Source organism: Neoarius graeffei, chromosome 3, assembly GCF_027579695.1.
Source record: "Neoarius graeffei isolate fNeoGra1 chromosome 3, fNeoGra1.pri, whole genome shotgun sequence".
Taxonomy (NCBI): Eukaryota; Metazoa; Chordata; class Actinopteri; order Siluriformes; family Ariidae; genus Neoarius; species Neoarius graeffei.
Window position 1 is genome coordinate 114,217,355 of NC_083571.1, and position 14,441 is coordinate 114,231,795.

The following is a 14,441-nucleotide window of genomic DNA, read 5'->3' on the forward strand; positions in this document are numbered from 1 at the left end:
AATTCTTTTTATGACCTAAAACTTGAAAAATCTGAAAGGTGGTCTAGCTTTAACTCGTGCAGCTTGCAGTCTTGTCCATGATCTAAATTTATCTCTTCTGTCCACTTTATAAAGAAACAATCTATATGGAAATGGGCTATACGCACTGACCCCCACATCTTCTTCTTGTACTTCTCCGCCATCTTCATCATGACTTCCAGATAAGCGTTTCTTCCTGCTGCACCTACAAACACAATAAATAACAGTTAATTTAGATTACGTACATTGCATGAACGAAAGCCCAATATTGCCATGACCGTGATTTCTCCAAGCTGTTCTTTTTCTGGGACAGAATGATTGTACTACATAAATTAAATTTTGGGTTTTCTGAAATCAACACTGGGCCAAAATTATACATACAGGGTTAAACATTTACATACGCTCACTCCGATCATAAATTCAGTGGTGCTGAAAGCTCCAATAAGGTCCTTTAAATTCCTGTTCGTGATCACGAGTGCCTACAGCTGGTAGCTTCTCTGTGTCAAACAAACAAAGTGTGTTTGTTTCACAGCACTCATCGGATTGACCAACACACAGTATGATAGGAAAGTCTAAAGCGCTCACGGCAGATCTGAGGACGATCATGGATTTACACAACTCAGGAAATGTCTCTTGGAGCCATTTCTAAACAAGTGCAGATTCCAAGATCAGTTCAGACAACTGCATGCAAGTACAAGTTATTGAGAGGTGTAGCCACTCTGCCAAGGTCCGGAAGAAAAACCAAAAGCTGAGAGGAAATCAGTTAGAATGGTTAGGAACTACCCAGGAACGACCAAGCCACAGGCCTGCCATGAAATGGAACCTGCTGGAACACCATCTACGGTCAAGCGAGTTTTAATCGCCATGGACTGAGAGGCTGTCATCCAAGAAAGAAGCTCCTGTGCCAAAATCGACACCTTGAAGTTTCTCAAAGCAAAGAACAAGCCTTCTGGTGGAAAGTTTTATGCCTGGATGAGATGTCAGGCATAGTGGTGGCGTCGTCGTCACATTCGGGGGCTGTTTTGCTGCCAGTAGAACTGGTGCATTGCACAAAATAGATGGAATAATGAAAAAGGACAACGTCAGGATACATCAGCACAACCTCAAACCATCAGAAATGTGGACACAATTGGATGACGAGCCAAAACATGCAGATGTGGCTGTAGAACAGATAAAGCAAATTAACATCAAGTCCTAACCTCAACCCTATTGCACATGTGCGCTTAAAAGTCAGGTCTGTGCCAGGAAACAAGTTTAGTTGAGCTCTACCAAAAACTCTGAAGAAGTGTGGTCAAATATCCAACCATAACTCTTCAAGAAGCTTGTTGATGGCTGCCAAAAACAAACATTGGGTCGAGGGAAACATGCAGAGGGACATTTAACCAAATATTGAGTGCTGTATGTAAACTTTTGACCATGTGTTGATTTCAGAAAATCCAAAACGGATTAAACACACCCCCACACCAAATTCTTCTCCCCGTTACCAGTGTGTGTTGTATAATTACTCGGCCACAGAAAAAGAACCGTTCAAAGAGATCCTTAAAAGCCCGCTGCTGCCATGATGTTCATGTCCGTGTGTGCGTATGTAAACTTCTGACCACGACTGGATAATCTGAAGGTGTACAGTGGCGCTTGAAAGTTTGTGAACCCTTTAGAATTTTCTATATTTCTGCATAAATGACCAAAAACATCATCAGATTTTCACACAAGTCCTAAAAGTAGATAAAGAGAACTCAGTTAAACAAATGAGACAAAAATATTATACTTGGTCATTTATTTATTGAGGAAAATGATCCAATATTACATATCTTTATATGTAAAAGTATATGTACCTTTGCTTTCAGTATCTGGTGTGACCCCCTTGTGCAGCAATAACTGCAATGAAACATTTCCAGTAACTGTTGATCAGTCCTGCACACCGGCTTGGAGGAATTTTAGCCCGTTCCTCCGTACAGAACAGCTTCAACTCTGGGATGTTGGTGGGTTTCCTCACATGAACTGCTCGCTTCAGGTCCTTCCATAACATTTCCATTGGATTAAGGTCAGGACTTTGACTTGGCCATTCCAAACCATTCACTTTATTCTTCTTTAACCATTCTTTGGTACAACGACTTGTGTGCTTAGGTTCGTTGTCTTGCTGCATGACCCACCTTCTCTTGAGATTCAGTTCATGGACAGATGTCCTGACATTTTCCTTTAGAATTCGCTGGTATAATTCAGAATTCATTGTTCCATCAATGATGGCAAGCCGTCCTGGCCCAGATGCAGCAAAACAGGCCCAAACCATAATACCACCACCACCATGTTTCACAGATGGATAAGGTTCTTATGCTGGAATGCAGTGTTTTCCTTTCTCCAAACATAATGCTTCTCATTTAAACCAAAAAGTTCTATTTTGGTCTCATCCGTCCACAAAACATTTTTCCAATAGCCTTCTGGCTTGTCCATGTGATCTTTAGCAAACTGCAGACGAGCAGCAATGTTCTTTTTGGAGAGCAGTGGCTTTCTCCTTGCAACCCTGCCATGCACACCATTGTTGTTCAGTGTTCTCCTGATGGTGGACTCATGAACATTAGCCAGTGTGAGAGAGGCCTTCAGTTGCTTAGAAGTTACCCTGGGGTCCTTTGTGACCTCGCTGACTATTACACGCCTTGCTCTTGGAGTGATCTTTGTTGGTCGACCACTCCTGGGGAGGGTAACAATGGTCTGGAATTTCCTCCATTTGTACACAATCTGTCTGACTGTGGATTGGTGGAGTCCAAACTCTTTAGAGATGGTTTTGTAACCTTTTCCAGCCTGATGAGCATCAACAATGCTTTTTCTGAGGTCCTCAGAAATCTCCTTTGTTTGTGCCATGATACACTTCCACAAACATGTGTTGTGAAGATCAGACTTTGATAGATCCCTGTTCTTTAAATAAAACAGGGTGCCCACTCACACCTGATTGTCATCCCATTGATTGAAAACGCCTGACTCTAATTTCACCTTCAAATTAACTGCTAATCCTAGAGGTTCACATACTTTTGCCACTCACAGAGATGTAATATTGGATCATTTTCCTCAATAAATAAATGACCGAGTATAATATTTTTGTCTCATTTGTTTAACTGGGTTCTCTTTATCTACTTTTAGGACTTGTGTGAAAATCTGATGTTTTAGGTCATATTTATGCAGAAATATAGAATTTTCTAAAGGGTTCACAAACTTTCAAGCACCACTGTGTATGCACTAATGTTCTCATACCTGTATCTAGAATATGAGGCAAAACAGCAATGATACAAAGCTGATGATCCTCACAAGTCTCCTTTAAAACGTCTTCATTCAGAATCTGAAAAGGACCGCGTACAATTATGTTAAACATACACAAGTCAATCCCTTAAAGTAAATGCTTTAAAATGAATACATCATTAGTAACGACCAAAATGAATAAAGCCAGGGGAAAAATATAAAAAATTATTTATCAAGCACAAAACTATCGGGGCGGCACGGTGGTGTAGTGGTTAGCGCTGTCGCCTCACAGCAAGAAGGTCTGGGTTCGAGCCCCGTGGCCGGCGAGGGCCTTTCTGTGTGGAGTTTGCATGTTCTCCCTGTGTCCGTGTGGGTTTCCTCCGGGTGCTCCGGTTTCCCCCACAGTAGAGGTCTGCGCGGGACAGAATTTTCAGTCCCACTCCTGCAAAGAATTATGATTTTCAGTCCCGCTCCCGCCCGCAAATCCCGCATGATGCAGACGTTCGCATTATTTCTCACGAAAGTTCTTGTCATTGGCTTGGGGAATTAAACATGCTGAGCTTAGCTGAGCTCTCCACTGACCGATCCTTCATTTATTATAAGTTTATTGTTTAGACTCTGACATTCTGCTGACACATTCCAAGTTGAGCGCTGCATGCGCTCATGATTGACAGCTCTCGCTTTGATTGACAGCTCTCGCTTTGCGCACTCGCACTCCCACTTCCGAGTCTGTGGCGTTACGATTCCAACCGCGATTTCATTCTCCTCTCATATGAAGTGCTGCGCAACCACAACCAGCTCCTCAGATTATACACTGTCTATTTCTTGCTTTAAATTGAACAATCTGTGCGATACACAGTCCTTTTTAATACTAGTTAATACTTTTTAATACTTTGGACTAATACTCGACTTTTTAACGGTAAATGTACCTCTTTTTAAAGCAGCACTTACTTCTGAAGCACTGTGAGCTTCACTAGAGGAGCTCTGCTCTTCTGCCATGATCGGAGATCTCAAACACGGAAGAGCGGAAAGGAATCGGAAACGTACGCGAGATTAGACCACATCCGCAAATTTAGGCATCTTAAAATGTTTTTATTAATGCCAAATAAAATATCCAGCACAAATTATATATGATAGACATAAATTAATAATTTATAAATTTTATTTTAAACACGTTTTTAGTTAGCGGGACTGCAGCTTATCACCTCTCCCGCCCGCATTGTGCACTCCCCCTCCCGCCCACGCCCGCAATGAGCTTTCAAAATTTGTCCCGCGCCGCACTGCTTTGCGTCGGGTCCCGCGGGAGTGCAGGGCTCTACTACACAGTCCAAAGACATGCAGGTTAGGTTAACTGGTGACTCTAAATTGAGCGTAGGTGTGAATGTGAGTGTGAATGGTTGTCTGTGTCTATGTGTCAGCCCTGTGATGACCTGGCGACTTGTCCAGGGTGTACCCCGCCTTTCGCCCGTAGTCAGCTGGGATAGGCTCCAGCTTGCCTGCGACCCTGTAGAACAGGATAAAGCGGCTAGAGATAATGAGATGAGACGAAACTATCGAAAAATCATGGCGCCCGGATCCTGGGAAGAGGGGGGAGGGAGGGGAAAAAAAAAAACAAAAACACAGCCTTGCCTCCGGGTCGAATCTCACATGACATCACAGTAGAACTGCGGTTATCTGAATCACTTCTGTTTTTCTGACTCTGTGCTTGTTTACTCACTGAAATTGGATATTGTTGGAATTTTACAAAAATAATGATGTGAAAGTGCTGCGTTGTGTTTGGATGTTCAAATCCATCTACAAACGGGACATTCGGTTCACAATTTCCGAGAAACGACACGCTTTAAATGCTAAAGCGGCAGTGGGTGGGGTTTGTGCAAACGAAGCAGGCAGATTTTGTGCCGATTTCCGACTAATAATGAATCTGATTCATCAAGCGTTCACCACCGCCAGAACGACCACATGGGAATTACTGGAGCAAAAAACAAACCCGTTGATTTAATAAATGAGATTTGATCTGACATTGGGACAGTTCGTCGATTTCCGTTATCTCGCTCACACACACAGTGTGCACCAGACGCAGGATTATGAGCAACATTTAGACGCTCGCGACATCCGATCACATCATATCTGATGCACTTTAACAGGAAGGGGGGGGGGGGGGGGGGGGGGGGGGAAGAGCCATGCATGCGCAATTAACAGAAACGTGTTAAATGCTTTCAGATTGCAACATTACAAAACTCGATTTGTTTTGTTCAGGAAACCATGATTAAGGGCAACCACCGCGTTGTGCACATCTCTCTCTCTCTATCTCTCCATCTCGCACGTGCTACAGAAGAAGACTCATCAGTTTCTCGTCTTGGGGACTCGAAAAGATAACCGTTTCCTCCGGAATATCCTTGATAAACCATCTGCCCCTTCATCCGACATACAAGAATCCCGATCACAATCAGAATCCTCTTCAAAACCTGATTCCATATCGGACTGGTCTTACCACTGCTGCGCACGGGAACAAAACCGATACCCGGATTGTTACATGCGTGATGTCATGCACCGCTTCGGGACCTTCCAGTCCAGTCTGGACAGATTCCGTGAAAAATCGGCTGATCTTATTGATTTCCCATTAATTTACGGCCTTTTGGATCAGCTATGGCTTGAAAAAACACGATCAAACAACAAAGGTTGTTGCTTTGTACAAGGAAAAGAGTAGGGTTTAGCGATGTTAAGTTCACTTTAAAACAAACAAAAGTGTAGTTGTAGAAAGCAGTGCTCGATGAGCAGGTCGCACGCAGATACGACACCCTTCACCTGCAGGTTCTGCTCACTGCTTGAGAAATTTCTCACTGACCCAAAGCAACACTTAAAAATATCCCAAATCGGCAATTTTGCTTAATAAAAAGACGAGTCATCTTTAAGACGTGCATGCGTTTAAATGTGACCTACTCCTTTCCCACAGTTCCCTGAGGTCTTCCTGAAACGTCTGTAACCTGCTTTAGTCAAAATACCACGGCTCCCTTCTCACCCCGATCAAAACGGCCAATTTGAGCATCTGTTCCTTTAAATGATCATGATGTGCTGCTCACGCCATTCCGCTCTGCTGGCCAATCAGGTCACACTTTCCTCATGAATATGCATTCACCGAGGCAGTTCTCAAGCCACGAATGGAGACAGAAAAGGGGGCGGTATAACGAACAGTTATTCCACTAAATCGAGTCGTACATGAGCTGATCGCCGACGAGCAAATTCGATAAATAAGAACTTTCTACAAAACGTCTGACGATCATTTCCACTAAGAAGGTAAACAAACCGGCGAAATGACGGTAGCAATTTGTGAAAAATGCGAGGTGTTCTTGAAAAATAAAAAGATGCGTTCTTACTATCAAATATTTATTCCATATTTTGTTGCTTTTTTGGGGGGTTTTGTTCTCGAGTAGAGTTTTTATTTCATCCTCGGTTGGTTCAGCAGCACGCTCCGCCATTTTGTTTTTCTCCACTCACAGTACATGAGCTGATAGGCGAGTAATAAAATAGCCAATCAGAGTGCACGATTGCTCATATCCGGTGAACATGGACAGAATGAATAATTAGCGTCTCCTGTGACATATAGGAAGTAGAGCCGAATCTGAACGGCTTGTCGAAGCGGATGTTTTCTGAAACTGGCAGCCAGACAGAAACTGACCGGGTCGTCGTCTTTCAGAGTTTGAGAGTGGGTAGGCACTCCACTGTACATATATTTGGCTTTTTCATAATACATCCTGTTTAATAAAATCAAGGGAAGAGGAAAAATAAATAAATAAAAACACCCTGAATGAACAAACCTCTCGTAATTCTGGAGGAGGGGCGTTGTCTGAGTAAAGGTCCATGGCATAGGCAATGATGTCGGCGCGTGTGCGTCCACCCTGGTAGTCCTCTGGCTCCTCTCCTTTCCGAAAGATCTTAATAGTCGGGAATCCTCTGATCTACAAGTGATAAATTAAGACCAATCAGTAATCAAGGCCAAGCAACATTCTAAAATCCCAGCGTTTTCAATCCTTCATACCAATTGAGACCTGATCCAGGGCTTTCCCCAAAGCGTGGATACGCGGCACTCCGCTGTGCTGTCCGTCACTTGCACACCAAAATAAATAAACAAACCAGAATGCTTTATGCACCTAAATCTCTCTTATTCCCCTTCTGAAAATGAGTAACTCTAGAAATACAAAGATATCGTCCCACCCAGATTTAAATTCACCTCGTTCGGTCCCCCCTACTTATAAGGAGGAAAAAACCGTCTATGCTGTCTTTCTTTGCATAAGGCAAACCTCACGGAAAAATCAAAAGACTAATTACCATTCGGTTTATTGAGGTGCACAGCAGTACATACATAGTTGCAACAACTCACATAAAACAAAATAAAGACTGATATTCGGTTGGTTGAGCTGCGCAGACTGCACAGGTTGCAAGCTCGAGCTTGGTTGCTATGGTTACCCACAACAAGTTTGACAGGCATATCGGGGACAGCTCCTAGTTCAGGACCCCAACACGGCATGATGAAGGGTGCCAAACCGAAAAGGCAAAAAACGACTGTAAGTAAACTGTGCCTTACTTTATCATATCACCTTGCAATTTTTTGATAGTCTGTTCAAAGTAATGTCGCAGTGAAAGTAAAATCGTACGGAGTAGAGATGCCTTTCTGGTAGCCTCCTTCTTTCGGTGGTAGCCTGTAGATACAGTGCTCAGAAGGCAGTTTTAATGTTTAATCTGGCGTTCCCTGCCATAATTTCAGCGAGCATATTGTTTCATAAGGAAACTTTGCGAAGAGTTGTTGACTGACTGCCGCTCAGGCATAGTTAGAAAGTCAGGATGCACTGGTTTACACTTTACACACACACACACACACACACACGTAGCCCAGCCTCTCGCTATGTTTAACAGTTGGAACTTAGCGGTTTTAAAACTAGTTTTGCAGTTTCTGTGCGTGATGATAATGTGTAAACTTTGGATTTCCATAGGCTATGTTAAAATGTTATCATTGTCCTGGCCTGCAGGTAGTTCCTGGTGATGGCAGTGAGGGAGGTGAAATAAGTGATCCACAGGAGGGTAGTACCGTATTTTCTGGACTATAGAGCGCACCTGTATATAAGCCGCATCCGCTCTATTTTTAAAAAAAAAATTTTAAAAAAGATATACAAGCCGCACCGGGCTATAAGCCGCAGATATCTATGTTGAAAAATTAGATATTTACTGCATGTACAGAACGATTTTGTACTGTAAATGTACATGTATGTACCTGAACAGATTCTTTCCGAACAGTGCCTTTTAACACGGCAGCAACTTTGCTGATTAAAACGGAACAGAACCAAGAGAAAATAACCGGTATTTATTTACCTTCATTTCTCCTGTGTTTGAAACCACAAGTCACTTTAATCATCTTCGCTGGATTTGAAAATAATTACCAGTTAGTAATTTGTCGTGCGTGTTCTATCTGCTAAAGATCTGCTAATTCTTCGTCTATCTTATTTTTGATTCTACTTCCGGTTAGAGCGCCCCTAGCGGTGGAAGAAAAATCCACAGAATAGCCGCACCTTTGTATAAGCCGCATGGTTCAAAACCTAGGAAAAAAGTAGCGGCTTATAGTCCAGAAAATACGGTAGTAGTGCACTAGGCCTGCAACTGCAAGAGGCAGAAGGAAGAGAGAGAGAGAGAGAAAAAGGGTCGGAAGAAGGACGGACAGGAGACGAGAAAGCAAGAGCAGAGACAGCTGGAGGAAAGGGAGAGGAGGTTGACGTGTCGTATACAAAACCAAATCAACCCGACCCCAAATCTGTTCAAAAGCAGGTGATAAAGCACCGTACACTGTCATTCCAAAAAGTATGGTATGAAAGGTATCCCTGGCTGCATGTCAGTCCTGGTATTGATGGTGTTCTGTGTTTTCATTGCTCTAAATACTATAGAAGTGGAAAACCGGCACAAGCCAAGAGCACAGACCCAGCTTTTGTAAGTTCCGGTTTTAAAAACTGGAAAAGAGCTCTTGAAAAATGTTCCAGCCATGAGAAATCAGCTGGTCACAAAGTGGCTGTCACAACAGCTGCATATGAGAGCAAGCCAATCAGCACACAGTTGAGCAGTGCAGTCAGTATGCAACAGGCAGAAAACATCAAGTAAGAAATGACTTAATTACATGGTGTTTTGTTTTTTTTTACACCCTGCTCTTTCTGTTTTCTTAAAGAATCAGTGTGCTGAAAGTCAGTTAATGTTTAAATAAAACAGTTTTTGCATACGGCATATGGCATGCTTGGGGAGTGATTGGAATCAGTATCAGAATCAATAAGCTTTATTTCTTTCAATGATGGGTAATTAAGTTTGACAGTCCAAGTCTCAATACATAGGATACACAGACCTAGATGCTATAGATAAATACAAAGGGTAGACAAATCAGTCAGCAGTCATCCAGAACACACACACACTCAACCTACATGACATCCTGTCGTGTCAGTGGTAAATAGCACATGAGAGCACCAGACATCACAAGTGTGCTCTATTCCTACTCTATTTATTAGTAGGCCTAAGCTAACGGTTGCAGGGATGAAGGAGTGATGGGTTTTTTGTCTTAGCTGAGTAATGCCGCCGCCCTGAGGGCATCAGAGTATATTCCTCGCACAACACATGGTGGGGGTGGGGTTGGTTTGCTGGCAGCTTTGTCCCCCCCAGTTCAAAAAACGTATCTGCGCCCCTGTATATAGGTCTAGATTATCCTGATACTCAACCCAGAAGTGAAAAAGGGTTTCACTGCGTGCACTGACTTCGCCACGTTCTCTGTGCTGGTCACTAGATGGCGCTGTTGCATGATTTGACCTCGATTCTGTTCCTGGCGCTGTACTGCAGGCTTGTGTGTGTGTGAGAGAGACTTTTACTTGTTGGGTTGCAGGTCCGTAGTTGACAGCTGCATTGCTAATATTCTAATTTCAGCTGCTATATTGTTGTGCAATAAAATTATTTTTTTCGCGGTCCGGTTTCCATCGAATCCTGCGCTCTGATTGGCTGGCGAGCGGGTCCATATCCTACGGTATGGACCCCAGTTACGGACCTCTGGCGACTCGCTCATTCACAGCAACAAACATAGTAGCAATTTGTGTCTGTTTGTTTTCACATTTCTCAGGAGAATAGCATTGATTTTACAGCATGGATAGCGATAACGACAGTCTTCACAGCGAAAGCGAGTTTTACTACCCGGAGGAAGAAGAAATAAAAGAAAACATTTCAGGAGAAAGCTAAAAACTTCTAACTTGCTAATACTGAGCAAAAACATGGCTGAATCCTGAATGACTCCTATTTGTATAAATAGGAGACTACATAGGCGGCAAAATGTAGTTTTTTTCCTGCCATGGAAGTGCACTTGTTTACCGAGGAGGAAGCCGTTTGCATTACAGCCGTGAATGAGGATTCAAAATGGCAGCTCGCCTTGGCTTTGTTTTCCCTTTCGGGCGCTCTCATTTTGTTTTCTATATATTATTTACCAGCTGAGAGGTCCGTATCGTGAAATACCATGACTGAGGTCTTGAAAGTACTGAGCGAGGCCCTCTGGGCCGAGGTCACAGTATTTCACCATACGGACCGACCTTAAGCTGGTAAATAATACATTTATTTTTTTCTTTACCAAATTCTAACAGAAAACGAGAGCGCCCGAAAGAGAAAACTGAGCCGAGCCAACATTTTGAATCCTCATTCACGGCTGTAATGCAAATGGCTTCCTTCTCGGTATACAAGTGCACTTCCATGGCAGGAAAAAAAACTACATTTTGCCGCCTATGTCGTCCCCTATTTATACAAACAGGAGTCATTCAGGATTCAGCCATGTTTTTGCTCGGCGTTAGCAACAGTTACAGGTTTTAGCTTTCTCCTGAAATGTTTTCTTTTATTTCTTCTTTATCAGGGTAGTAAAACTCACTTTCGCTGTGAACACTGTCGTTATCGCTATCCATGCTGTAAAATTAATGCTATTCTCCTGAGAAATGCTGGCAAACATTTATAAGATTTCTGATAATCTTATAAATCTTATTTTTAAAAAAATGATAAATGTTGACAAAAAATGCTTTGTTTGTTGTTGCGAACGAGCGAGTTGCCAGAGGTCCATAATCGGGGTCTGTACTGTAGGATAAAGACCCGCTCACCAGCTAATCAGAGCGCAGGATTTGGACCACGAAAAAAAAATTTAAAAATATATTATTTACCAGCTTAAAGGAACAGTCCACCGTACTTCCATAATGAAATATGCTCTTATCTGAATTGAGACGAGCTGCTCCGTACCTCTCCGAGCTTTGCGCGACCTCCCAATCAGTCAGACGCGCTGTCACTCCTGTTAGCAATGTAGCTAGGCTCAGTATGGCCAATGGTATTTTTTTGGGGCTGTAGTTAGATGCGACCAAACTCTTCCGCGTTTTTCCTGTTTACATAGGTTTATATGACCAGTGATATGAAACAAGTTCAGTTACACAAATTGAAACGTAGCGATTTTCTATGCTATGGAAAGTCCGCACTATAATGACAGGCGTACTAACACCTTCTGCGCGCTTCGACAGCGCATTGATATCTGAGCTCCGTATCAATGCGCTGTCGAAGCGCGCAGAAGGTGTTAGTACGCCTGTCGTTATAGTGCGGACTTTCCATAGCATAGAAAATCGCTACGTTTCAATTTGTGTAACTGAACTTGTTTCATATCACTGGTCATATAAACCTATGTAAACAGGAAAAACGCGGAAGAGTTTGGTCGCATCTAACTACAGCCCCAAAAAATACCATTGGCCATACTGAGCCTAGCTACATTGCTAACAGGAGTGACAGCGCGTCTGACTGCGTCTGACTGACTGGGAGGTCGCGCAAAGCTCGGAGAGGTACGGAGCAGCTCGTCTCAATTCAGATAAGAGCATATTTCATTATGAAAGTACGGTGGACTGTTCCTTTAAGGTCAGTCCGTATGGTGAAATACCGTGACCGAGGTCTTGAAAGGACTGACCAAGGCCCTCTGGGCCAAGGTCAGTCCTTTCAAGACCTCAGTCACGGTATTTCACCATACGGACCGACCTGAAGCTGGTAAATAACATATATTCATCTGACTTGACAGTTTTCAGTGTTTTCATTTCAAATCTAATTCTGCCCTTTAAATTTTGCCCCTTGCAGGATTTGACAAGGTTTATTTAAAAAATAAATAAATAAATAAAAAAAAAACCACCACACACACACCAGGAAATTTAATAATGTTGAATTGTGCCGACCCCCTAACAGCCAGTCTTCCGGGCCAGGCTGTGCATCTGATATTTTTTCTGGGGATTTTTTTGTGTGTGTTTGGCAAAATACAATGCTGAAGTGACCTTCATTCCACTACTCTTCACTTCTCTCAGTGGGAAGGACACTGCCAGGACTAGAAAGCTACCTTGGGTGGTCCTAGTCGCTTATCCAGGGCTTCTCTCGCTCAGAACCTCTCTGCATCAGAGGAAAGGCTCAGCCAATACGTCAGAGAGATTTTGGGTGCAGGGGCTGCCATCAGAGTCAGTGGTACTGCACATCGGATGCCTACAGTGGGACCCCAGCTCCATTTTTGCATGTTGGCTCGCAAGAAGCTCCTACACCCTTTAACAGGTCTCGTTTTTAATCCTGCTGGGCGACACGCCACCCTCCTCACCCAACCGAAGGCTGGTGGTGAAGCCGGTTTAGACGCCGACCGCCCGTCCATGTAGCAGGTTGTACTGGGTTACAATATTACCAGTAGCAGAGTTGAAGGCTCTGACCTGATATTATTTTCTGCGGAAAGCCCTGTGATGTGAAAAGTGAGAAACACGTAATTCAGGTATCAGACTCACTCCGTAGCGGCTTGCCAGACCCTGATGAACAGTAGCGTCTACAGCTCCCAGCTTCACTCTACCACCGGACTGCTCTTTGACCTGAGTAGCTGCAGCCGTCCATTCAGGCTCAAGGCTGAAATGATCCAATTACAGATTAGTAACCAAGACCACAACTTAAAGAAAAAAAAAACCCAGATTTTCTTTTGCATGCATTATTCTTTTCAGTCTGTGTGACATTACAGGGCTTTAAGATAAATCACTTGAGAACTTTACGCAAGCTTACTTTTTACAGTGTCCACACCACGGGGCAAAGAACTCCACCAGCCACACATCACCACTGCCCAAAACCACGCGGTCAAAGTTATCATCCGTCAGCTCGACCACATCATTCTTATTGCCACCACTGCTACCACCAGAACTCTAAAATAGATAAATAAAATAAATTAATTAAGGGGGGGGGGGGGGGGGGGAGAAAATGAGATTTGTGCACTTCAGTACCTGTCTGCTGTAGTCAGAACCTCCAGATTTTCCACTCAGTCTGTCCTTCACAAGAGATCGTGCTGCATTCAGAGCTGCTTCAACAATGGCCTGACCGCTGCGTCCACCTACAGACAGAACACCACACACCAGCGAGAAGATCAGATCAGACACACAGCACTCTGCGATCACATGGACAGCCTGGGCAGCGAAGACAAGCATGACCATAGATAATTATAAAACACTCAAGATCTTTGTATGGTTCTGTACACTTTTTCTGGAAAAAACAAACTATATTCTATGAACAATGTTACAAAGCAACAACACACCGCACAATAACGGTCTGTTCTGGAAATCATAAATCACATGATTTTTCATGACTGTGGATTAACAAGAGTGCTCGGAGAGCACAACATCCCCCGCTGGCAACTATGTCATAACTCTAGTAAAACGTGACCGAACCGAACGAAATTACAATACGCGTATTATCGACAGATAATGCCAATTGCCAAGTTTGGTAAAATTTGTCCAAAAATTGAGAGAGGAGTTGATTTCAGAGGGCGAGTACCCTTCCTGGGACGGACGGACAGACAGACATCGCCACGACATAATCCCCCTTCGGGTCTTTCAGCCAGCGGGGGATAAAAAGGATGAATAATGGATCTGTGTATAAAGTAAAGTAAAAAAACATATTTGACTGGACTGGTTTTACACAGGGATAATGGAATTATTATTATTATTATCTAGGATTTTAGTCCTAGCTGAAATCAGTCAAATCAGGATTTTTAAAAAAAATTTTTTTTAGTTATCAAAAATAACCCCGATATAAATCCTGTCTGAACTGACAAGCTGATAAAGACTCCGTTAAATCCTATGGGAAAAGAAACTGTGCTTATACTGAAG

General features: G+C 43.1%; 1 protein-coding gene across 1 annotated transcript in view; it reads right to left on the reverse strand.

The window, feature by feature from the left end:
• pdia6 (protein disulfide isomerase family A, member 6) overlaps positions 1-14,441 on the reverse strand; it is a 33,656-nt gene that overhangs the window by 2,891 nt on the left and 16,324 nt on the right. The window contains exons 5-10 of the mRNA XM_060917936.1: positions 13,560-13,666; positions 13,345-13,481; positions 13,080-13,194; positions 7,062-7,202; positions 3,262-3,346; positions 151-223 (exon numbers count right to left, since the gene is read on the reverse strand). Of these exons, the coding sequence (XP_060773919.1) occupies positions 151-223; positions 3,262-3,346; positions 7,062-7,202; positions 13,080-13,194; positions 13,345-13,481; positions 13,560-13,666 (658 nt within the window). The remainder of the gene's footprint in view (positions 1-150; positions 224-3,261; positions 3,347-7,061; positions 7,203-13,079; positions 13,195-13,344; positions 13,482-13,559; positions 13,667-14,441) is intronic.